This window comes from Poromitra crassiceps (assembly GCF_964638095.1).
Source record: "Poromitra crassiceps genome assembly, chromosome: 4".
Lineage (NCBI taxonomy): Eukaryota > Metazoa > Chordata > Actinopteri > Beryciformes > Melamphaidae > Poromitra > Poromitra crassiceps.
In genome coordinates, this window is record NC_139626.1 from 43,350,395 (window position 1) to 43,374,518 (window position 24,124).

General features: G+C 42.7%; 1 protein-coding gene across 1 annotated transcript; it reads left to right on the top strand.

The window, feature by feature from the left end:
- Positions 1-3,968: 3,968 nt before the first annotated feature.
- Positions 3,969-22,372, top strand: LOC310774741 (choline transporter-like protein 1). Its single transcript, XM_083634872.1, has 16 exons — positions 3,969-4,136; positions 4,413-4,499; positions 4,863-5,005; positions 7,279-7,421; positions 7,613-7,706; positions 8,196-8,365; positions 9,941-10,030; positions 10,199-10,341; positions 11,051-11,237; positions 12,743-12,911; positions 13,074-13,230; positions 16,674-16,757; positions 16,841-16,978; positions 17,150-17,386; positions 18,020-18,094; positions 18,765-22,372. The coding sequence occupies exons 1-16, from the start codon at positions 4,113-4,115 to the stop codon at positions 18,774-18,776; spliced, it is 1,953 nt and encodes a 650-aa protein (XP_083490998.1). The 5' UTR covers positions 3,969-4,112; the 3' UTR covers positions 18,777-22,372.
- Positions 22,373-24,124: the final 1,752 nt, after the last annotated feature.

The window sequence follows — 24,124 nt, forward strand, 5'->3', positions numbered from 1 at the left end:
GCGTAACTGTTCACTGGCTGTTCTCCTTCGGTCTCCAACGCGTAACTGTTCACTGGCTGTTCTGCTTTTGTCTCTATTTCTATTTCCTTGCTCTTACTTTCACTTTTATTCCCAGCCTGGTCGCCACAATAAAACATTTCTGAACCAAAACATATGTTGCATAATATCAACATTTCTAAATACGTATATATCAACATCATAGAGTCTGCTATTGAAACAGCGTGGTGGCCAGTAAGGGTGTTTGTGGTCGGGGTGGATGGAGGGTGTGAACACTTGCCTTTCACACTGGAGAGCCGTGTCCACATCGTTTTTGTTATTTAAGCCTAAACCAAACCATAATCCTAACCTTAGCCAAGTTGTTTTACTTGCCTAAACATATAACCAAAGTTGTTTTACTTACCTAAACATATAACCAAAGTTGTTTTATCTTGCCTAAAAACAACCAAAAGTTGTTTTATTTGTGTCTAACATTGGAAAAGGCTGTGAGGTTTTCAAATTAACCACAATTTTGTTTCAAATTTGATAGTATTGTACTGTATTCCGTGGTTTCAGAAACTGAATATGCCGATGTTTTATTCTGGCGATTGGGTTGTTTATTCCACATTCACACTATAAGGGTATCAGGTACTGTATAAGGAAAAGTTCCTCAGTGTAAAAGTGTGTGCATGTGTGTGTGTGTGTGTGTGTGTGTGTGTGTGTGTGTGTGTGTGTGTGTGCGTGCGTGCGTGCGTGATGCGTGCGTGCGTGTGCGGTGTGCGTGCGTGCATCTATCTTCAGATTTACAGTGTTATTAAAAGGGTTTTGGTATAAGGTCTGACAGACCGCAGGAATCTTTTACCTACGCATGTTCAAAAGTATGACTGCTCAATTGTGCCTCCGCCGGGTGAAAAGTGGATACGATCGCCACAGTTAAATATTTACCTTCCCTTCAGGTCTCCTACGCAATGCAGTAGGAAAGGTTTATAGTGCAATAAGAGGAGGAAAAGAGACGGCAAAGCACCTCGTCTTCAGGAAGCTGCTTGACATTCCAGCCCACTCAGGAAGCGTGCAGGTCAGCAAACGCTTCAGCGTGAGGAGCAGAGACCCCCTTGAGAAACAGCAGGTAGGGGACAATGCCTCCACCAAAAAGACATCTGAATCTGCTTAGGTGCCACCAAGGGCAACATTTTTAACCCTAACCCCCCTAACCAATATGACCCACAGTAGGTTGTTTTAAACAACTGCAAACGTGGTTACAAAGTGCAGCAAGGACCAGGACAAAAGCTGTTGTTCCTAGTGAAGAAGACATGTCATAGAGGAAGATGGGCAGGGAGGGATAGAGCACCGGACTACTAGATATGTTCAGATTTAGAGATAAGATGGACTCACCTGAGACCCACATACTTGTCTTTGCTTGGACTTGTAAATCTGTATTCCTCCTCGGAGAAGCTCTCCTCCTTCCATCGTGAGGAGGCCACCCGCCCTTCAACTGGAGCAGCAGGGTTCCAGACCCGATCGGCCAGCATCCGTGCTCCACTGTGTTTCAGCAGGATACCAGCTCCAGAGATGCTGATCTGTAACCAGCTTCATGCTCTGTCCCCCCTGTGGGGGAGACAAGCACAGTTTCCCTGCAGGGATCAATTAATGATCATTTTTTACTGTGGAAACAACAATACCAAGACCGCCTGCTGGGAGTAAAAACAAACAACAAAAAACTATTTCTGTGTCTGATGTTTCCGGTAGAGGGGATAAGATAGCGCAACATGGTCTACATTTACCAACCAAATATGGGGTTTATGTCAAAATGGTTAGACGACTAACATATTTTTTTTACGACCAGTTATTCTGAACTCTGGTCTGCTTGTTTGAGAAGGTAAGAAGAGATTTGCATAAAGGGAAAGTAAAAATGTCCTAAATCCTATGGTCCACTCCTCCTATCATTCGAGCTAGCTAGCCTCTCCCCTGTCCTTTCAAATGGATATAGATTTTGGCTCATGTATAAGCACCTAATTATAGCTCCATCATGATAAGCACTCACAGCCAGGTGAATGAGGGCCCTGTCACTAGAACACCTAGTAAATGGGAGGGAACGTCCTTTAAATGTATTGGTTACACTTACACCCGCTTTACCACCTATGTACAAAAGCCCACCACCAGCTCAGTCCTCCGCTGATGGGCGGGCCCTAGACACACCCAAACCTGAACACCAATCAGAGGCCCTGATTTGCTCTGCTGCTGCTGCTGAGAAGGCTGGTTTTGTGGTTTCTCATTCCCTGGTTGACTGTTCAATGGACCCATTTCACAGCAACCCTTTTGAGGTGGTAAAAGCAGGAAGTAAAACAGCTGTACGCTAATACCATTAATTATGTTTCCATTCTGTTTAGGTGTTCCAGTGCCAGGTGCCCTCATTAATGCCAATGATTACACCTGCATTATATTTCCTGCTTTACCACCTCAAAAGGTGGCTGTGAAATGAGCCTATAACAGATGCATTGTTTGCCAAGTTGCAGTTTTGTCCCCTTGTGCATTGATTTCACGAGTATTTTGATTTGAATTAGATTTATTATATTACCTTTTAGTTTGTTGTCATTATTTGTTTCTGTTCTAGACCGTTAATAGTATGCAATAGTAGTAATCTAGTTAATAGTATGAGTTGTACCAAACAAACGTTAATATCTCAAAAACTATACAGCACATCACTTATATTTCGACATTCTGAGTGAGAGCAGAAGTAGCTCAAGAGTTTGATGTATAATATATGCATGTCGTGTTAAAGTTGTGTGAACTGTTGCAGTTTTTAAAATGTAGACAGAGTTAGCCGGCAGCCGGCTACAGTCAGCACTTGGTCTCCATAGGGTTCCATTGCCGTTGCCACCCAGTGACGCGGTTTGTTTACCAAAATGCTGCTCGGCTGATCCCTCGTATACGGTTGCTGTGAAAAGGGTAGGCTACTATAGCCTACTTACTAGCTACACCCTTAAACTTTGCAAAGTGCAACAGACTTTATTAAGGTGTCCAATCAAAAATGTATTGGAAAAACTAAATCTGAAGCTCGTCCTCCTACTTACCCAATGACGTAATACGATTCAACATCATGGCAGCTGCATACAGACTGAGCATGTGTGTTAGTTTCAGCATTGGCCTTCAAATTATGTTTTTTTTTTAATTGAGAGTACGAGGCGGACCTCACTGTAGTTGTAGTGTGTACTACGGTACTCACTCTGTCTTCTCCCACGTCAGTACTTTCCTGCTCCACTGAACGGCGCCAATTCTACACACACGCCGGCGAGGGGCGAGACCAGACACTCAAATGGTGCTTTCAGGGCTCCTCGTAATCCCATCAATTCTTCCAGAGTTGTAAATACTGGTCGAATTATTAGACAATCAAGTGTTTTTGATCATGAATAATAATAATACAATTGACATTGGAACAAGAGCCGATGCTTGGTAGCTGTTTTAATTTAGCAATCAAGTGGCACTGAGCTGCTTGATCTGTGCAGAATAATTTTTTTCCTTAAATGCTCTCTGTGCTGAATCAAGAAAATGGGCTCCAACCTCCAAGGCATTCAATGTTTGGCAGCCCAAAGCACATGGCCCAAAGTCGTTGCATGTATGCACGTAAAGCAAAACTAAAACTTGAAAAGGAGTGGAAACACACAACAACAACAACAGGACAAATGATTTACTTACATCGTTAGGCGATGGATATGCTGGAGAAAGTGGTAAAAGTAATTAAAATCTAATAGATGATTACTTTTGCCACTTACTTTACATACTCTCAGCCCACTAAACGGCACATCGGTCAGGTATCAAAGAATATTTGTGTTTTTTGTCTCTTCCATTTGCTTACCTTACATATAATCATTTTGATATTTCTGACAGTTCCTGAAGGCAGCATATGAAATTTGACTTCTTCCGCATTTACCTGCTGCAAACAACATTTGTTCCCAAAATTCCCACCGGGCGTTGTTGGCGTAAACAAAGCTGGGAATTGTTACTTCTGTAGAGTTTCTTTGTGTTCTCGACCAGCAAAAGGCAATTAGAAAGCGAAATGATTGCAAGCTGAAAAAGTTTAACCAAAGAAAGGCACTTGAACTTTTGTTTTGGATCAACTTAAGTCGTCGCAGGGCACAATGGGGTGTTGCAGCAGTGTCGAGGTGAGTCAAGTTGCTGGATGGAAACACTGTCGTTTGTAAAACAATCAATATATGGTTACTCGAAAACGTTCCTGTGGCTATTGCACGTCCTCGGGTTAGCAGAGCTGTTTATAATACGTCAATACAAATACTCTTGTTTTTCAGCACGAGCCCGTTATCTGACTCGAGCCGCGTGGTTTTCAACAGCAGGCTCAGAGGAGCATCACAATCCAAATAAAAACTGAATAAAATATAGTTAGCCTTTTCGATTACCGTATTTATGTCTTGTCTTGGCAGAGCAAACGTGACTGGAAACCACTGGAAGACCGCAGCTGCACGGACATTCCATGGCTCATCATATTCTCAGTTTTTTGCGTTGGAATGGTGAGTTTTCAGTTGAATGGGACTTTGTTGCAACTTATCCAAAGATGACTGAGTGACAGGATCGGCCAGAAAGATTAACCCCCTATGCAATTGTTTGTTTATTTATTTATTTATTTTTATATGTGTGCCTAAGACTTTTGCGCAGTAGCCTACTGTATAACTGTAACTGAAATTCCAAATGTTTTATTTATTGGTGTTGAAGGTGTGAATGAGTTAATATATTTGCAGTTTGATTAAAACAGCCTGCAAGAAAATAATAATTCTGGGTGCACGGTGCTAATCTGCTCATTAGCTTGTTGTATATGTCTATTGGTCATCCTGCCAACAGATGACCTTGTCTAACCCAAGCGGTGTCACCTGCAGGCTTGTATCTGTGGCTTCGCCATCGCCACAGGAGCTGCCTCCAGGCTCATCTCTGGATATGACAGCTATGGCAACACCTGTGGTCAGAAGAACACCAAGATCGAGGGAGTAGAACTGAGTGGGCGGGACCAGACGGAAAAAAAGTTAGTCTGACCCTCTTGTACATGGCTTGAAATGTGAGTTAGAGAGGGGATATTTACACCATGTCCTATGCGCTAACAGACACATTTAGTTGGAACACTTGTTTACCTGTTTTCAACTGTCTTATTTTCCTGATTAGATAGCCAACTGTGACAGAGCATAGTTATCCATTGAACATTATTGGTGCAGGCAGACAGGTGTAGTCCTCTCACCTTGGCAAAGGAAGCATTACCTGTGTGGTTGCTTGCATCATGTAATCCTAATCTAATTTGCTGCAAATGATCCTTTCCTGTAATTATAAAGGCAGACATACACAATTGTCCTGACTTGACCTCCTGCTCGCTCTGTTCTTGCTCACATAGCTAAGATTTTGTTGTCTAGCCCTTTGACATTATGCCTGAATCTTACACTGCTCAAACAGCTGTGAGATCATTCAACATGACACAAAGGTTGTTGGAGTTGTCAGTGAAGCCAACTTTTTTTTTTTTTTTTTTTTTTTTTAACCGGTTTGGAAATGTACAGCTCAAGTCTTTTCTGTATCCAAAACAATCTGATGCAAGGTGTCTGTAAAGACCTGGGTACATTGAAGAGATTAAGATGTCCTCAGTCAGTAGGTGAGCATAGATTAACTTTGTTGTCCCAGAGTAACACTGACCTATAGCGACATATGGGCACACTGTTTTTACTGCTCATGCTAAGCCCCTTTCAGAACTGTAGCCTTTCCCAGAAATGTCCCGGGACAGTCCCTGCATGGGATCATCGTGTATGAACGGGTACAGGGGTCGTTATCCAGGGGAAATTCTGTACCACCAATTTCCCACCACAAGTCATTTGGTTAACATTCCACGGAATATCCCCGCATGGCTGATGTCTGAATGACAGCCGTAACATTGCAGGGAAGGTCACGCGACGTGTTACGCCCCGCACTCTGCAAATTGAACGAGTCGATTTGAAAGACAACGGGACAATCGTGACACCTCTCCACAGCTGCCCACCTCAGAGCCGCCCCACCCGCCATTGCTACTGGCATGTGTGAATAGACGCAAGATGGACGTGATCCTGAATGGAAGCTGCATGTGTTAAATAGTGAAAATCACTAGTGGTCCCTGAAAGGTTATCCCAGTACCGGTAATTGACTGGGAGCTATGTCTGAAAAGGGCTTGAGGGTTATCTGCATGTGTAGGACAGTTAAACTGGTATAACTTGTGAGAGCTCTTTTGATGCTATGCCTCATCTTGGGCAGAGGCTTTCCACAGCTTGCCGCCTGTAGGCACAGTCTCACTGAAACAATGGGTCATGCTTTATTGATGGGCTGATTGCCCATGGGGGCTTTGAATAAAAGGCCTTTCTGCTACAAAGAGTGTACTGTTCGACAAGATGGCAAAACGCCACCATCTTTTCTGTTTTCTGTTACCCAGACAGAACAATCCCAACTGGCGTAGTAAAAAAACAATAATCAGATATTTTGATCAAAGTAGGAATGGTATTATTTCAGAAGTGTGTGTGGTGTTTGACGGTCATGGGTCAACAGTTTATGATAAACCAATAGAGAGCCGCAGGAACGAGTCCGGAAATCATCGATGCCAACAGTCCTGGTTCTTCACTGTTTTCGCCTATGGCAGTTTTGAATGGGTTTTTGGCGCAATGCTTCTAATGATCTCTCTGGGCAACGCTGGCTTAATCAAACGCGAACCAGTTTTTTAGTAATATCATCTTCACACACGAGGACCACTTTTATGAGTTTTGAAGCTTTTACGTGCCGTTAAAAGGGCGGCTAGCTAGCAAACGGCTAAATGAGACTACACTGTTGAGTCGATGGGGATATATACTCCAATAACGTCAATAACGTCACCACTTCAAAGGACGAACACGGAAATTCTCTTTCCCTCACCTGGTTCAGCCCCGGGTAATCAGTGCACACATCAACAACAGTCCAGGTTGAGTGCTGACGTGACGTGGAAGCCTATGCGACAGTGTGTAGTTCTGGATTAGCTTAGCTCAAGCTTTTTACTTCTAGGGCTCGCATTTACGCTACAAAACTCATGAAAGTGGTCCTCATGTGTGAAGATTATCCGACTGAACTCTGGTTCGCGTTTGATTAATCTTGCGTTGCCCAGGGACCGTATTTGAAGCATCGCGGCAAAAACCCATTCAAAAATCCCCTAGACAGAAACAGTGAAGAACCAGGAAGTCCGGGACTTCCGCGTTCTGACTACAAAAATACGTCATCCCTGCGGCTCTCTATAATCTGAAATTGAACTTTTCCCTCCATCAGGTATGTCTTCTTTCTAGACCCATGCAAAATCGACTTCGCCGACGGAAAGATCAAGATCAAGTCCATCGCCCTGTGTGTGTCCGGGTGCCCGGAAACTGAGCTGAAGACCCACATGGACTTAAAGAAATTTGCTCTGGAAAATGGTGAGAAGCAGTGCACAATTAACAAGTTTGAGAGAAAAGAGGATCTAGTCAAGTGAATGCACCTCAGTTGAATATTGTCTTCAGTATTGCTTTTAGGTTTATTCTTGGTTATTTATCAAGGTTGTAATGAAGCTGAATCTCTTCAGCAGCGGCGGAATCTAATTTTCAATTTTCTCCGTCCTTCTTACCAGGATCTGACCTCTGCTCCTACGACATTACTCCTACAAGATATCCAAACAGTCCAGACAGATTCACTAAATGCCCCAAACTCCCTGTTCCACCAAGGTAATCGAGCATACCCTGCAGCAGCTAATGAAATATTAATTGATAAACAAGAGAATTTACTTGGTGCTAACTTGATTAGGTTGCATCCTGACAGGCACCAATGTGTGAAAGTGGTTAATTTTATCTTCTGAAAACAGCGTTTCAGAATCAGAATGAAAAAAACCTTATTGATCGCTGAGGTGGGGAATTTGGCGGGGGGGGGGGGGGGAGGGGGGTTAATGGCTGGGAGATGTTAGTTTACATATTCATAAAACACCATGGGCGCCCAGTCTATTTTCAAACTCCACAAGGGCACAAATGTTTTCCTTTATTTGTGGTTGTGAATCTTAATATACAATTTTCTTTATTAGACGGTAAACAACAGAGCGAGACAGAAATTGTGGGTCATGATGAGTTGGATTAAAACCTACAAAATTGCCAGAATCTCCAGACAAAAATGTCATCCAAATAATGTAAGCCATGTTCTTTATTTTCTATTTCGGTTTGTAGCAAGTCTGTCCCGGTGTTCCACCGCTGTGTCCCCACGGACATCAGCTGCTATGCGGAGTTTGCCCAGGCGTTTGTCACGTTCGTCAGCGACAACAGCGTTCTGCACAGGGTCATCGCCGGCGTGATGGCCAGCAAGGAGATCATCATGGGCCTTTGTCTGCTGGCCTTAGGTAAAAGAATGTTTCCCATCTGGCTCACTGTGTTGAGGTAGACACTGGAGATCAGCGGCTCCCAACCTTCTCCAACTCATTTTGAACAGTACGGAGGCCAAATAATGCCTTCTCAGAGCACTTTTATTTTGACGATAAAAGGAGCTGTCCATCAGCACCACGCAGAAATCAGAACCTAAAAGTGAGGGGCTGTCTGCAGTAGGCTCATTAACAAATAAATGATTACAAAATAAATAACCATATCATTCAACAATGGAGAAATGCATCCTCATACATAATAATAATAATAATAATAATAATAAAAGCACACATTGTAATGTTTTGCAAAATGATTTGGCGGCCCACTTGCAATACCTTCGCAGCCCACAGGTTGAGAATGGGTGCCGTAGATGTTCGATTCACCCAAGTATCGCAATTTTTTTTCAATTTCCTTATTATTATTTTTAAGGATCTTTTTAATCCCTGAATCGGTATAAAAAATAACAATAACGTTATATTATTTTGCGCTATAAATGCTTCATATCCAGGTCAATTCACACACCTGTGTGCATTGTACATTTTATGTAGGCTACCACTTCTATGTGCAGTGTAGCAATGATGCTGCTTAAATAAATCTCAGAAAGACTCACTGACGTATGACTCTAGAAGTGTAGGATTCCAAATTTTCTCATGGTCTAATTAAAAAAAAAGCAAATGAAAATAAATTGTAATATCGAATCGCAAAACTTGTACAATTGCAATACTAAAAAATCACAATACCTATTGAATCGGCACCCAGGTATCGTGATGGTATCTAATGGGGGGGATAAGCATATCCTCCCAGCCCTAGGAGAACTACACTATAATGAACTGGCCGTCGCACCAAAACAACAAAGTAAAGTGAGTAACAAAAAGTGTTACTCACTGCTGCGCTGTACTGCTAAATTAGCTCACGAGGCGTCAGTAGGAACTCTCAGAAGGGAAGTTATTTTTTGTCAAGAAATAACAGGAAATGTCTTTGTGGTTAAAGCCATCACATCCGCTGTAGTTTGTCCCACTGGCATTAATTTAGCATCTGCTCTCACTCCTCCCACACTGCTATACTGTAACAAAGAAGCAACATAACCTTCACTCCTCCCACACTGCTATACTGTAACAAAGAAGCAACACCACCACCTTTCATCTCCATTATTTGATCTAATCTGCTGGAGAGTGGTGCTTTTTCCCCCCAAGGCTGAATGACTCATTTTGGCAAGACGTTGAATAACTAGCCAACTACACGGGTCTTTTTTCCTACTCTGAGCCATACATGGAGACATGCCACGCCTTTTAAAATCAGTGTGTGGTTCATTGTAGATATGCAATGTGTGGGCTGTTATCACACAGCCTCATTTTACTATCTGAATGAACTCCAAACTTCTCTTTTAAAATAGTCTGTATGGTTAGTAGGAGACTACAGTGCATTTCATTATGTATTTTGCAGATGCTAGCAATGACTTATGGAAGCTTGAATTGAATGCCTGCTTGAGATCAGCAGCCATTCAACGGCTTGTTTACGTCTTAATTAAGTTGCACCATGTTCCGTGTCCGATACAGTTCTCTCCCTGATCCTGATGGTCGTCATCCGCTACATCTCCGTTGTCCTGGTGTGGATCCTAACCGTCCTGGTTATCCTCGGCTCTATAGGTGACTTCCAAAAACCACACGGTGTTTTTCCACCACTGTTAATGTTTAACACTAGCCCTCCTAATTCACGCTGGGGGTACAATAGAAGGTGCGGGATATGTTTGTGTCCAGGATATATTTGAACATCTTGATTGCTGATACTGACCCGATAGTTCTTCTCTATTCCAGGCGGGACCGGCGTCCTCTGGTGGCTGTACGTCGATCACAGGAATGCCCTCGATGATAAAACCTTGTCGATATTTGGGAAAGAAGTGGCCTCAGACAACGTTCAGGCCCTGCTTGTGTATGCAATCGCTGCTACTATTTTCACGGTACGTCTTGAGCGTAATATGTGCAGTGAGTCTACATAATTTCATTCTATGGACTATCTGGTTTTCAGTATTTAATGACGCGTACGGTCTTCAAGAGTAGGTTGATTCAGGACCATGAAAGGAAAAGCACAGCTTGTGGGAGGCGGACGCAATCGGGAAAGTTAAATTAGTAGCATTTCGTGTACAACTCTTTGTTGGTAAAAAAAAAACAAATAAGCGTTTACATTTCTCCCTCTGACTCTACTCCTATATTGCGTGATTTCATTAGATGACGACGAAAGTCTTCTGTGTATGCTTCCCATGGGTCCTTGAAATACTTAAGTTTTGTGAATGGGGGGGGGGGGGGGGTTAAAGGCTTGAATTTATATAGTTTGTGCGAATTGAAGTTCTTTGCATATATATATTTTACTTCATGTCAGTAAATACTATAGGCTACCTTCCACGGCTACGGCATGTGTGTTTCCTGCCATCTGTGGGTCCTTGTTTGACGCGCCACCTGCCTGGAGAAAGTGCGGCGGTCACGTGCGTGCATGAGGGATTGAATGGGATTGTTGCAGGTTAAACAGCGGCGAGCAAGTAACAGCAACTATGCCGTGTTGGGTCCTTACATTTGAGGGAATTGGTGCCTGGAAAGTCCTTGAATTTGATGTTTAAGAAGGTGTGTGTGTGGGAACCCTGTCTGTGTCTGACACTCTCCTCCACTCTCCAGGTGATTCTGCTGCTGCTCATGTTCTTCTTGAGGAAGCGCGTGGCTCTCACCATCGCCTTGTTCCATGTGGCCGGTAAGGTGTTCATCCACCTCCCCCTGCTGGCCCTGCAGCCGTTCTGGACCTTCCTCAGCCTCATGCTCTTCTGGGTCTACTGGATCGCCGTGCTTCTCTTCCTCGGGACTGCAGGTGAGGAAGGAGACTAGTGGAGAGCTCTGGGCCTGGTAGTGTTTGCTGGTTACCAAATGTTTTTTTTGTGTTTATGTGCTATGAGATTAGAGAACAGAACTTACTATCGGCTACGGCTGGGTGATATGGACAAAATCAAATATCGCAACTTTTTTTTTTTTTAATCAAATACCTCTATCGATATTGCGACAATAATATTGTAGGGATGACTATTGGTGCTTGCACAAAATATTTACACAATGAGATTTTTGATCTCATCTGATCTTTTTGATTTTGAAAAACTGCTAGAAAATGACATCACTTTACTGTAAGGCAACCCAAAACCAGGAAAAGACATGCCAAAATAAGACGCCATCTAGAGTCATATCACGAGATCTACTGCATAAGATATTGATCAGCCCAACCATGGGCTAAGTAGAGCAGACTATGTCCTTCACATTGCTATTTGCTTGTGGTGGTTGATACTTGCTCCAGAGGGTTGTTTAAGGTCAAACCAGCACACAGGCTAATTTGTAATGTCTGCACTAGACTCACTCTTAATGTTGTGGCATTTTGTTGTGGTTTGGTGGCATGACTTCACCCCCACGTGTCGTGTCGCGTCGTGTGGAATCTTGTGCCAGCCCCATGATGTGGGAGGAGGGAGTCAAAGAAGCACTTGTCTCTTCGTCTCCCACTCCTCTGCTCTGCATTTGATCTTTAATTCTAGCAAAGTCAATTACAGTGCACAGACACGGAATGCTTCATCGCTTCAAGTTCACCATTTGTTTGGGGTTTTTTTGGTCGGTAGCTATTAGCCATGTCAATTACATTATGTTGGTGTGGTGGAATTGCTGCCAGTGAACTCTTGAACCTTGAACCTTGCACTCTCAACTCTTCCGCTGTCAACTCATCATCCTGACGTTGTATTATTTAGGAGAGGAAAAGTATGAAGATGTGTGAAAAAGATCACGTAGCTGATTATGGTGCAAGATCCGAAAGCCTCCACGCACGGATAAGGACATCATCACCTGTCCGTCCCCCCCCCCGTAAATGGTTAAATATAGACAGTATATTCTCATGCGTGTGGGACCCACCGTCCCCGACTATAAAACGATAAGAAACAAGCAAATAATAAACATGTTGTCCCCCACCAGTGATGTAGTTCCACTTTTGGGTCAGTCCTTTTCATTGTCAGTGCCGCCCCCTAGCGGCACAAAGTCCACAGTGCAGTGTGACTGACTAACAAACGAACACACGGTGACCGATCCACAGTCCTCGGTGAGGGTGGGATTGTGAAGAACATTGGTGACAAGGTAGTGAGATACGTTGCTTAATGCAGATGTAGACTAATTGCAAGCAGATAACAATTTATTATGTTTAACAAGGCAGGATGCACGAAAAGGCCAAGGAAGTATAGAATGACCTAAAATGTTTAAGATTCATCTTCTCCTCCTAAAATAGCATTGCGTCATTGTGAGCGGTGTTGAAAGATCCCAACGCCACCTCCAACGTGTGTTCTCCCATAGGGGCCGCAGTGAAGAACAATTCGACGGGTTTGGTTGAATACCAAATCCAGGGGCCTCTTCAGTACATGGTGTGGTATCACGCTGTGGGTCTCATCTGGATCAGTGAGTTCATTCTAGCCTTCCAGCAGATGACCATTGCTGGAGCCGTGGTCACCTACTACTTCACAAGGTAGGGGAAGAAGCGTCTCCCGTGCAAAGTAGTCTATATATAGTAGTATACTACAGTATATTTGATCATAAATAAGGCTCAACATTGGCTTTTAATTTGATAGTTAATTCTCCTAGCTGCATGATTGCAAGCATGTCTTCTCCCTGTGTGCTCACATTTTAGGAATAAGTCCCAGATCCCAATGACGCCTATCCTTTCATCTATGTTGCGAGCGTTCCGCTACCACCTGGGCACCATCGCCAAAGGCTCCTTCATCATCACACTTGTGAAGATCCCCCGTCTCATCCTCACATACATCCACAGTCAGCTCAAAGGAAAGGTATCACTATCCCCCGTCTCATCCTCACATACATCCACAGTCAGCTCAAAGGAAAGGTATCACTATCCCCCGTCTCATCCTCACATACATCCACAGTCAGCTCAAAGGAAAGGTATCCCCCGTCTCATCCCAACATACATCCACAGTCAGCTGAAAGGAAAGGTATCCCCCGTCTCATCCTAACATACATCCACAGTCAGCTCAAAGGAAAGGTATCCCCCGTCTCATCCTCACATCCACAGTCAGCTCAAAGGAAAGGTATCCCCCGTCTCATCCTAACCTACATCCACAGTCAGCTCAAAGGAAAGGTATCCCCCGTCTCATCCTCACATACATCCACAGTCAGCTCAAAGGAAAGGTATCCCCCGTCTCATCCTAACATACATCCACAGTCAGCTCAAAGGAAAGGTATCCCCCGTCTCATCCTCACATACATCCACAGTCAGCTCAAAGGAAAGGTATCCCCCGTCCCATCCTAACATACATCCACAGTCAGCTCAAAGGAAAGGTATCCCCCGTCTCATCCTCACATACATCCACAGTCAGCTCAAAGGAAAGGTATCCCCCGTCTCATCCTCACATACATCCACAGTCAGCTCAAAGGAAAGGTATCCCCCGTCTCATCCTCACATAGATCCACAGTCAGCTCAAAGGAAAGGTATCCCCCGTCTCATCCTCACATACATCCACAGTCAGCTCAAAGGAAAGGTATCCCCTGTCTCATCCTAACATACATCCACAGTCAGCTCAAAGGAAAGGTATCCCCTGTCTCATCCTAACATACATCCACAGTCAGCTCAAAGGAAAGGTATCCCCTGTCTCATCCTAACATACATCCACAGTCAGCTCAAAGGAAAGGTATCCCCTGTCTCATCCTAACATACATCCACAGTCAGCTCAAAGGAAAGGTATCCCCCGTCTCATCCTAACATACATCCACAGTCAGCTCAAAGGAAAGGTATCCCCCGTCTCATCCTAACATACATCCACAGTCAGCTCAAAGGAAAGGTATCCCCCGTCTCATCCTAACATACATCCACAGTCAGCTCAAAGGAAAGGTATCCCCCGTCTCATCCTCACATACATCCACAGTCAGCTCAAAGGAAAGGTATCCCCCGTCTCATCCTAACATACATCCACAGTCAGCTCAAAGGAAAGGTATCCCCCGTCTCATCCTCACATCCAGTCAGCTCAAAGGAAAGGTATCCCCCGTCTCATCCTAACATACATCCACAGTCGGCTGAAAGGAAAGGTATCCCTCGTCTCATCCTAATATACATCCACAGTCAGCTCAAAGGAAAGGTATCCCCTGTCTCATCCTAACATACATCCACAGTCAGCTCAAAGGAAAGGTATCCCCTGTCTCATCCTAACATACATCCACAGTCAGCTCAAAGGAAAGGTATCCCCCGTCTCAACCTAACATACATCCACAGTCAGCTCAAAGGAAAGGTATCCCCCGTCTCATCCTAACATACATCCACAGTCAGCTCAAAGGAAAGGTATCCCCCATCTCATCCTAACATACATCCACAGTCAGCTGAAAGGAAAGGTATCCCCTGTCTCATCCTAACATACATCCACAGTCAGCTCAAAGGAAAGGTATCCCCCGTCTCATCCTCACATAGATCCACAGTCAGCTCAAAGGAAAGGTATCCCCCGTCTCATCCTAACATACATCCACAGTCAGCTCAAAGGAAAGGTATCCCCCGTCTCAACCTAACATACATCCACAGTCAGCTCAAAGGAAAGGTATCCCCCGTCTCATCCTAACATACATCCACAGTCAGCTCAAAGGAAAGGTATCCCCCGTCTCATCCTAACATACATCCACAGTCAGCTGAAAGGAAAGGTATCCCCCGTCTCATCCTAACATACATCCACAGTCAGCTCAAAGGAAAGGTATCCCCCGTCTCAACCTAACATACATCCACAGTCAGCTCAAAGGAAAGGTATCCCCCGTCTCATCCTCACATACATCCACAGTCAGCTCAAAGGAAAGGTATCCCCCGTCTCATCCTCACATACATCCACAGTCAGCTCAAAGGAAAGGTATCCCCTGTCTCATCCTAACATACATCCACAGTCAGCTCAAAGGAAAGGTATCCCCCGTCTCATCCTAACATACATCCACAGTCAGCTGAAAGGAAAGGTATCCCCCGTCTCATCCTCACATACATCCACAGTCAGCTCAAAGGAAAGGTATCCCCCGTCTAGGGATGGGCACGAGTACTCGGGTACTCGAGCACTCGTTCATAACGTCAGTATTCGAGTAACGTTTCTGCTGTTCGGGTACTCGCCCCACTCCCCACCCCTTTAAAATGGTATAGAAGATCTACGCACGCATCGTCATGTGGATCTGGCAGCAACCAGCAGCAACTGCACGGCCGGGCGTCAAGTCAGCCAGAATGTACAAGTACGTCATCCGCTTTGTTGCTTTCAAAATAATACGCTTATTGTAACCTTATTTATTTTGAGTAATGCGTTACAGCCACAGTTTCATGCCATATAACATCACAACGAGTATTTTGATACAAGGATGCTGCTTCCTTCGTTGAAATACCTTTTCTCCTCCAACGTGCATCAATAAGCTATTTACTTTTGTTTAAGTAACATTATTTTGAAAGTTTTAACCAGAAGTTTTCCAGCTCTTCCCGAAAATGGTGCCTGGAGATATTCTCCCGAATGAGAAGCAGGCTTCTTCATAGCGCACGCCCGATAAAACTCATTCAAAACGTTGCACTAGTTTACTGACTACACTGTCGTTTCCCATAACGTTAGTCACAAGAAATGTGGAGAAATAATCACTTTTTGGGAGACAATCGCATCATGGTGATCACTATTCAGCAACAATGGACATGTATTGGAAATCAAATGCCTTCGCTTGTTTCACAACTTGTCTGCTCCAAAGCGCTAATCCAACCATCGGAGATACTGTCTAAAGGTAGGCTTTAGATGTTAGCTTAGCATCACCTAATATCACAGTCAGTCCCTCTCCTGACAAAAAATGCTCCAGGTAGCGCTTTTTCCATGCAAAAATGCAAACGTTATGTGTGAACAGCCCCATACACAGCAGATTACCCCTGCTCAGTCATTACCATAGTAATCACACAGCCCGCGCCCCCCGCGCGAGTACTCGAGCACTCGTTCATAATAGAAGGAGAGTACTCGACTATTTAAATTGCTTAAAATGCCCATCCCTACCCCCGTCTCATCCTAACATACATCCACAGTCAGCTCAAAGGAAAGGTATCCCCCGTCTCATCCTAACATACACCCACAGTCAGCTCAAAGGAAAGGTGGGCTGTGCAGGCAGTCAAGACGATCCCATTTGGACGCACTTATGGACTTGGATCAAGTCCATAAATGGCCATTATTAGCTGCATTTTTCATACATATTTGCAGTGCAGTGAAATGTTGATGCAATGTGTCCTTCCTCACAGGAGAATGCCTGCGCTCGTTGCATGCTGAAAGCCTGCGTCTGCTGCCTGTGGTGTCTTGAGAAGTGTCTCGCATACCTGAATCAAGTAAGTAATCCCGCTGTGATGATAGGACGACATCCAATATACAGTGAATACCAGATCCCTAAGTCTATATCGTGTTGTTTCAGAACGCTTATACCGCGACGGCCATCAACAGCACCAACTTCTGCACCTCAGCCCGGGATGCCTTGACTATCCTGGTGGAAAATGCCCTCCGAGTGGCTGCTATAAACACCGTGGGCGACTTTGTCCTCTTCCTGGGAAAGGTACCATGAAGACAATCCCCAAAACACCTTGCCATTTTATGGCGCTGCTAAAATGTCTCCACTGTATTTGTCCGCTAATGAGAGTTCCTCCTTCACCCTGTCTCCAGCACTTGAGCCAGAAGTTTGTCTTTTGTCCATTTGACAAGCCTGCATTATATGTCCCCTCTTTAGGTGCTTGTCGTTGCCTGTACAGCGTTTGCGGGCATCCTGGCTCTGAACTACCAGAGGGACTACACGGTGTGGGTGCTGCCTCTCCTCATCGTCTGTGTGTTCTCCTTCCTGGTGGCCCACTGCTTCCTGTCCGTCTTTGAGATCGTGGTGGACGTCCTCTTCCTCTGCTTTGCCGTGGACTCAAAGTATAACGATGGAAGCCCTGGAAGGGAGTTCTACATGGACAAGGCCCTAATGGTGAGAGCAGAGGGACTCTGCATAGAGAGGGGAAATGGAAGATAATTATTGGTTTGGTACCCTAATATCATTTCTATTGGCTAAGAACAATACCATCTTTTTTTCTCTCTTTTTCGCCCTGATATTTTATCATATTTTATTTTATTTTTTATTTTCTTAGAACACAAACAAGCTCAGACACAGGAAAACAAAGAATAGGAAAAAAAGAGATACATACATACATACATGTGTACATCCACATCCATTCCACACATGTGTACGAATACTCAGACATATACAAGGAAACATCCACACTCATACATACATACCTACATACATGGGCAGATATGCATATACACGCACACAGTAATTGTAACATTATCGACATTCCAATATTATAACGTGGGGCTACCAGTCGCGTAAAGTGCTTATGTGCTTATAAATGATATTGTGCATGGGGTCTCGCGCAAGGGGGCCACGAGAAATCAGCTGGGCGAGTCACTTGTCATTTTTAACCTAGTCAAAAACGGGTCCCAGATAGTCGAGAATCTTTTAAGAGAGTTAGCTCGAACAATAATAATAAATAATAAATCATATAATATAATAAATATAAGTGAACTTGACCTCACTCTTTCTCTGTCTTAACCTTCCCAGGAGTTTGTTGAGAACAGTAAGAAGGCGGGCCGGTACAAGCCAGATGAGGGGGACGGACGTGAGATGAAGTCCATGGTGAGTGGAAGAAGCAAACCTATTCATGTGGCATAAGCTATGTTTCAGTCCAACTGTAAAGCACATTTTAAGCAATATTTAAAAAGAAAATCAGAATTGGTCGCATGTCCGTTAGCAAGTTTGACAGAAATGCATGTTTCCTGAATGTAGAGCATACCGTCGTCACATGAGGAAAAATACAGCCTGCAAAAGTGTGAAAAAGTGTTCATGTGCCATCATTATTTAATCAAAGAATGTGGTTCTAACCCTTTCTGTCTCAAATCATTGTACAATACACCCTTTTCACAGGGGCCATTTTGTGTCGAAAAGGCAGAATAAACACAGGTGCAAGCAAAACACCAATGAGGGTTTCCAAATTCCAATCATGGAAGTTGGAAACCCTCATTAGTGTTTTGCTTGCACCTGTGTTTACCCTGCCTTTTCGACACAAAATGGCCCCCGTGAGAAAGGTCTATCGTATTTGCCGTTTCGATTCGGTAGTTCTAATCCACATCATAGATCATATATTCCGTAAAGTACTTATATTGCCTTTGTAATTTTGCAAGGTTGTCTTTGATTTTAATACCATGCAAATCTGCCAAAATCAAATTTTACATTGCTGAATTTTGGTTGTGATGGAATTTCTGCTGATGACAAAGTGAGTAAAATATATATTTTTTTCCCCTTGCAGACTTTAGCTTGACCAAACAACAGAATGAATGCCAAATGCACTAAAAATGCTCCAAAGCTTAACTCACTGTGGAATATGTTTACCAGCGTTACACTCCAGGGACAATAGTACGATAATAATGCACTTTATACAAGAGCTTCACATAGTTTCAGTGAAAAATGCATTTGTTTCAGTGAAAAATGCATTTGATTTTATCGTTTTTATTTCTTTAGGATATATTGTCAATTCTAGGTTCTGATGCTAACACTTGTGATATGGCAAATGTCTTATGTAAGCATGTGACTTCATACTTTTTTTTTATTTCTTTAAAGGATATAGATTGTCAATTCTAGGTTCTGATGCTAACACCTGTAATATGGCAAATATCACTAGCAAGAGATTTTCAATATTATACAATATTTGTTTCTAAACTCTTCACACACCAACTCACCTACAACACACAGTTGGCAAGAAAAAAACATTTATAAACCAAATGTAAACGCCAACACTGATTTTCTAGATCAGGGCTTCCCAAACTTAAGAATGCCGCGGCCCACTTTGAAATGTGAAAATCTTCCGGGGCCCACCCAACTCTTTAATCACAACTCTGATCAACACACGAGACTAAGATGATGTATTGTATGTATGTTTTTTTATATCCTATCTTTTTTTATTTCATTAACAGGGCATGTGAACTGGGGCATAAGGGAAATTAATAATCCATCCACATACAAAAACATTTCGGCAAAATACCTAAAAGCAGATTGCTGACATTTTCTCCCCCCCTTACTCATCAGATGTATTTGCATGCATAACACATTTGTTGAGACAAAATGTGATGAGCAACAACAGAAGAAATCAATCCACAAGCTATTAATGCTAGGCTGTGAAAAATGCTGCCTTATCTGTAAAGGGAAGTTTTCCCTCGCCAAAATTGTACATATGTTTGGAGCGTTATTTCCCGACAAGCTAGCATATTATGCTTGGTCCCAATGGATGCCTTAGGTCTCCTAATTTCTTCTGATAACAGGATCTCCACTGTAGCTTTAAAAATGACCCTGCCAGCCATTTAATTGCCCGCGAAAATCGAGTGTTGGCAGACCACTCGTGGCCCACCTGCAGTACCTCCACGGCCCACAGAGTGTTGGCAGACCACTCGTGGCCCACCTGCCGTACCTCCACGGCCCACAGGTTAGGAATCACTGTTCTAAATGCAAGAATTCTCTTTCAAGACACACAATACTAACAGCAGATGGTGTCACAGAGAGAGTGCTTTACTTTACATGCGTCAGTTCTACCCTTATATAATCGAGTAGAGAGTATTGATTAATTGTTTGTCACACTGCAGAGAGTACTTTTTCTTGCATTACAGCAGCAGTAACATCAAAAACAGACAGAGCTGTCGGTGAAAACGTAGAAAAAACAGTATATACATAGTTAAAAACTATATACACACACACACGCATAATGTATACATATACTGATTGGGTTCACAGAAGTTTTCAAAAGGTTACATTCTCAGGTATCCAGAGTACAGGTAGGGTAGGCCACAGGAGTTGTCGTTACAGAATGATTATTCATCTTTTATATCGTCAACAAATGGACCCCATATGCTCAGAAATCTGTTTAGTGCTTTAGATTTGTGAAAACATCCTCTCTCCATCTGTATGATGACAATCATTTCGTTAAGCCATTTCTTAAAACGGGTGTAGCTGACTTCTGCAGTCTTTCAAAATCATTTTTCTGGCAGCTACCATACCCGGCATCAAGCCTGATTGTTCTTCGGATGGATGGCTTAAGGCAGATTCTGAACTGCCAAAGAGTGCTAGCTGTGGGTCAGGAGGAATGTCGTTTTCGTAGACCCCAGAAAACCACTGAAATAATGTCACGCCAAAATGTTCTTAAATGAGGGCAGAGCCAGAAAATATGTGTTAAGGAGCCCTCTGCACCTTTGCATCTGTCACATAATGGAGAAACTGATTAATAACATGGTGTAGTTTGGTCTTTGAGTAGTGGAGTCTAAGGATTACCTTGAATTAAATAAGTTTGTACCTGACATTAATCGACCAAGATTGGATTCTAGTCAAACCTTTAGTCCAAATGTCATCAGACACCTCAAGATCAGAGGTGCTAAATAGACATACAAAGCAAGATATCAGGTGTTTGGAGTCTGGAGGAAGCTGCAGGTGCTCGTAGAGTGGGCGATTCCCTCATAAGCTTTCAAAATGTATTACATTTATTTTTTACATTTGAAAGGTAATGAGGTAATGAAAAAAGTTGGAGGTACGGATGTAAAAAAAAGAATCAGCTGTTAAAATTAGGCAAACTGTCTATATATAAATCTCCAAGGGTCATAAGTCCCCTGGCTGTCCCCCCAGACAGCAAACAAAACATTTTATTAATACTTATCTGATTAAAAAATCAGAAGAAAATGTCTTAAAATAAAGTTATTACCAATCAATTTACCTGGGGATTCTGTCTTGGGGGGGAAAAAACAAAGTAGGAAGAGAGTTTTTTTTTTTACATGTGTAGTTTCAATGTTTAGCCACAAAGGGGCATTGTTAGCCTCACCTGGGAGTCCCCATTGCCAATAGGTCAATGCTCTGGCATTTGCTGCACAATAATAGTTTCTAAATACAGGGAGGCCTAAGCCTCCCTCATCTGTTGGCTTCTGCAGATGTGCTTTTGATATGCCATGAGCTTTATATCCCCCAAAAAATGGAAAGATAATGGAGTCTATTTCCTTGAAAAAAGAAGAACTTTGAAAGACTGGCAGATTCTGAAACAAATACAGAAATCTAGGAAGGGACAACATCTTGATTGCAGTTATACGCCCCAACATAGATGAGGGCAGAATCCGTCACTTGTGCTGACTGTTAAGTTAGGAAAATGTTACTACAGAACTGATAAAAGGTTGCTAGCAATACATTAAGCTTTGCTTTTTGATGTCTTTTCCTCATCTGAGAAATCATCTCAAGTAATATCAACATCTCAAGTATTTCTTTTATTTTTTTACATCATTAGCAGGGTTCACACGGTCATGGAAAAATCGAATTATCCAGTTCTGGAAAAGTCATAGAATTTGTTAAATCCTTGAAAGTTTTGGAAAAGTCATGGAATTGTGTGTAATGAAATTATTGTTACAGTAACCTTCTGTGGATAACCTACCACATAATGTAACAGTATGGTAAATTTATTTTCTGTAGCTGTTGACCTAACGTAACTCTAATATGTGTCTATTTTAGTGCTTCTTGTATTTTATATTGATACTTTTATGGAAAATGTGTGTTTTATTTCAATAGCTTCCAGGTAATGTGACGCAGTGACTCGAGCACTAAAATCCAATTAACAGGTGTGTCCTATTTGTCCAGTGTTGTAATCATTTTTGGTATTGATTCAGAGTCACCGCTTCACATTACATGGGAATTATATTATGGATGCTTGAAAAGTCATGGGAATGTTTTGAAATGTCATCCATGAAAATGTGTGGAAACCCTGTATTAGTGTTCGTCTGTGGTTTGGATGGCTCAGTACATTCTGATATGTATAGCTAACAATGTTTTGTCAAAGGCTGTTCATGTTGTTTCTTACTTACTAGATTTGATAAATAAATGAATCGAAACACAGGATTATTGTTTTATCATTGGTCCACATTTCTCCGACCCGACACTTATCAAATGTAATCATGCAACATATAACATCTGTTTCAGTTTGAATTTCATCTTCGGTTGGAGAACCTGTATTATCAACATATTGTACTTTGTAGAGTTTTGACATCTCTCTCCTTAATACAACATTACCCACTTCTAGTCAAGGGGCAGTTCTAATCTAATAGATTGAAATGGCTCTGAAAAGACTTATCTAATGGAGGTCTGTGGTCTAAACCGTGTTTACTCGAGTCCTTACATGTGGAAAAAGTTATTGGACCTCTTGCTCTAAATCTTCACTAGGTGGTTCATTGAGTTGTCTTCTAGTCTAGTATTGAGATTGAGATGTCTAGTTTTGACCACCTGAGGGCAGCAGATCCTCTGGAATGGACGACCCTTCAGTTGAAAGGCTGTCAAGCCCATCCAAACGGATTTGAGCTAAATTACTCATTATAACCTCATAGTAGGACTGATTCGTTTAGCTTTCTCTGAATCCACTTAGGGAAAATAAATCTTCTGGTCATAATGATTTATTTAATTGATTGTTTCTTAAATTTAATTACCTTTTATATTATCTCCATGAGCTAACTAAAACCAATGCTGCAAAAAAACATTTTAGATTCGATGAAACTTCAATGGGGCAATTAGGTAAAATATGTCTTAAAAATATATTTGCATATTTAGATGACATGCATTCAAAATATATTTTGGACAATTTTCTTCATTTGTGGTGTTTTGCAGTATTTCTCAAATATATTTTCGGGCCAATTTTTGTGTATTCTGTATGTTTTCTTTTTTATGTCTTTATCCTGAAGTAGATATGAAATGCATTTGTTTTTCCGTTTGAATTTCTCATGTTACAGGTAGCTACATTGCAGTGATTGAAACTGCATTTAGTTTTACTGTATAGTTACCTGGTGGACTAGAGATGTTGATTGTGATCATAATGAGAGGTGTATCTCCCACAGATCTGTCTCCCCACTATAGTAGGTCTAGAATCCACCGAGCTATAGATGACTGCACCATCCCCTCCAGTTTCTTTCCAGTCCAGTATTGACCAGGCCGGAATCAAGCCACTAAGCAGTTAGCGGTTATTGATGGGAACATCTCTCTCTGCAGACCGGCCACCGTCTACCTCCATAAAACACAGGAATCTGGAGGAAAACAGCTCGATGGCTGGCAGTGACTCACGCCTAAGTGATTTCTACGGAACTTACATACGGAAGTCATTCCTGGAAGCCATCAAGGGCTTTGTTATGGGGCAGAAAGGCAGGAAAACACGTTCAGTTGTAGCACACTTCCCCAGGAAGCACCATTAAGATGTGAATGATTGGAAGGGATTATTTCACAGCAGACATGTATACGTTAAGTTAAGTTAGTTATCCTTTATTTATCCCCATGGGGAAATTCATCCTCTGCATTTGACCCATCCTCTACTCGGAACCTACCTAGAACTAGGAGCAGTGGGCAGCCACAGTGCAGCGCCCGGGGACCAACTCCAGTTATTTTGCCATTGCCTTGGTCAGGAGCACTGACAGGGGGTTTTAATCCTAACATACATGTCTTTGATGGTGGGAGGAAAGCGGAGCACCCGGAGAAAACCGCATTGCACATACAGTAGCTATATACTTCACACACCTCTCTTGGCTGCTCAGATTGTGCTGTTGACAGTATGCAGTGTAGTATGCAGTATGCAGTGTATGAAATAACCATTTGCTCCTTGGCAGAGGCTTC

Excerpts from the sequence above, each read along its gene's own strand:
- LOC310774741 (XM_083634872.1), top strand. The coding sequence starts at position 4,113 with ATGGGGTGTTGCAGCAGTGTCGAG. Across the intron at positions 7,422-7,612 it reads GAAATTTGCTCTGGAAAATG|GATCTGACCTCTGCTCCTAC; the intron begins GTGAGAAGCAGT and ends CCTTCTTACCAG. Across the intron at positions 10,342-11,050 it reads TCGCTGCTACTATTTTCACG|GTGATTCTGCTGCTGCTCAT; the intron begins GTACGTCTTGAG and ends TCCACTCTCCAG.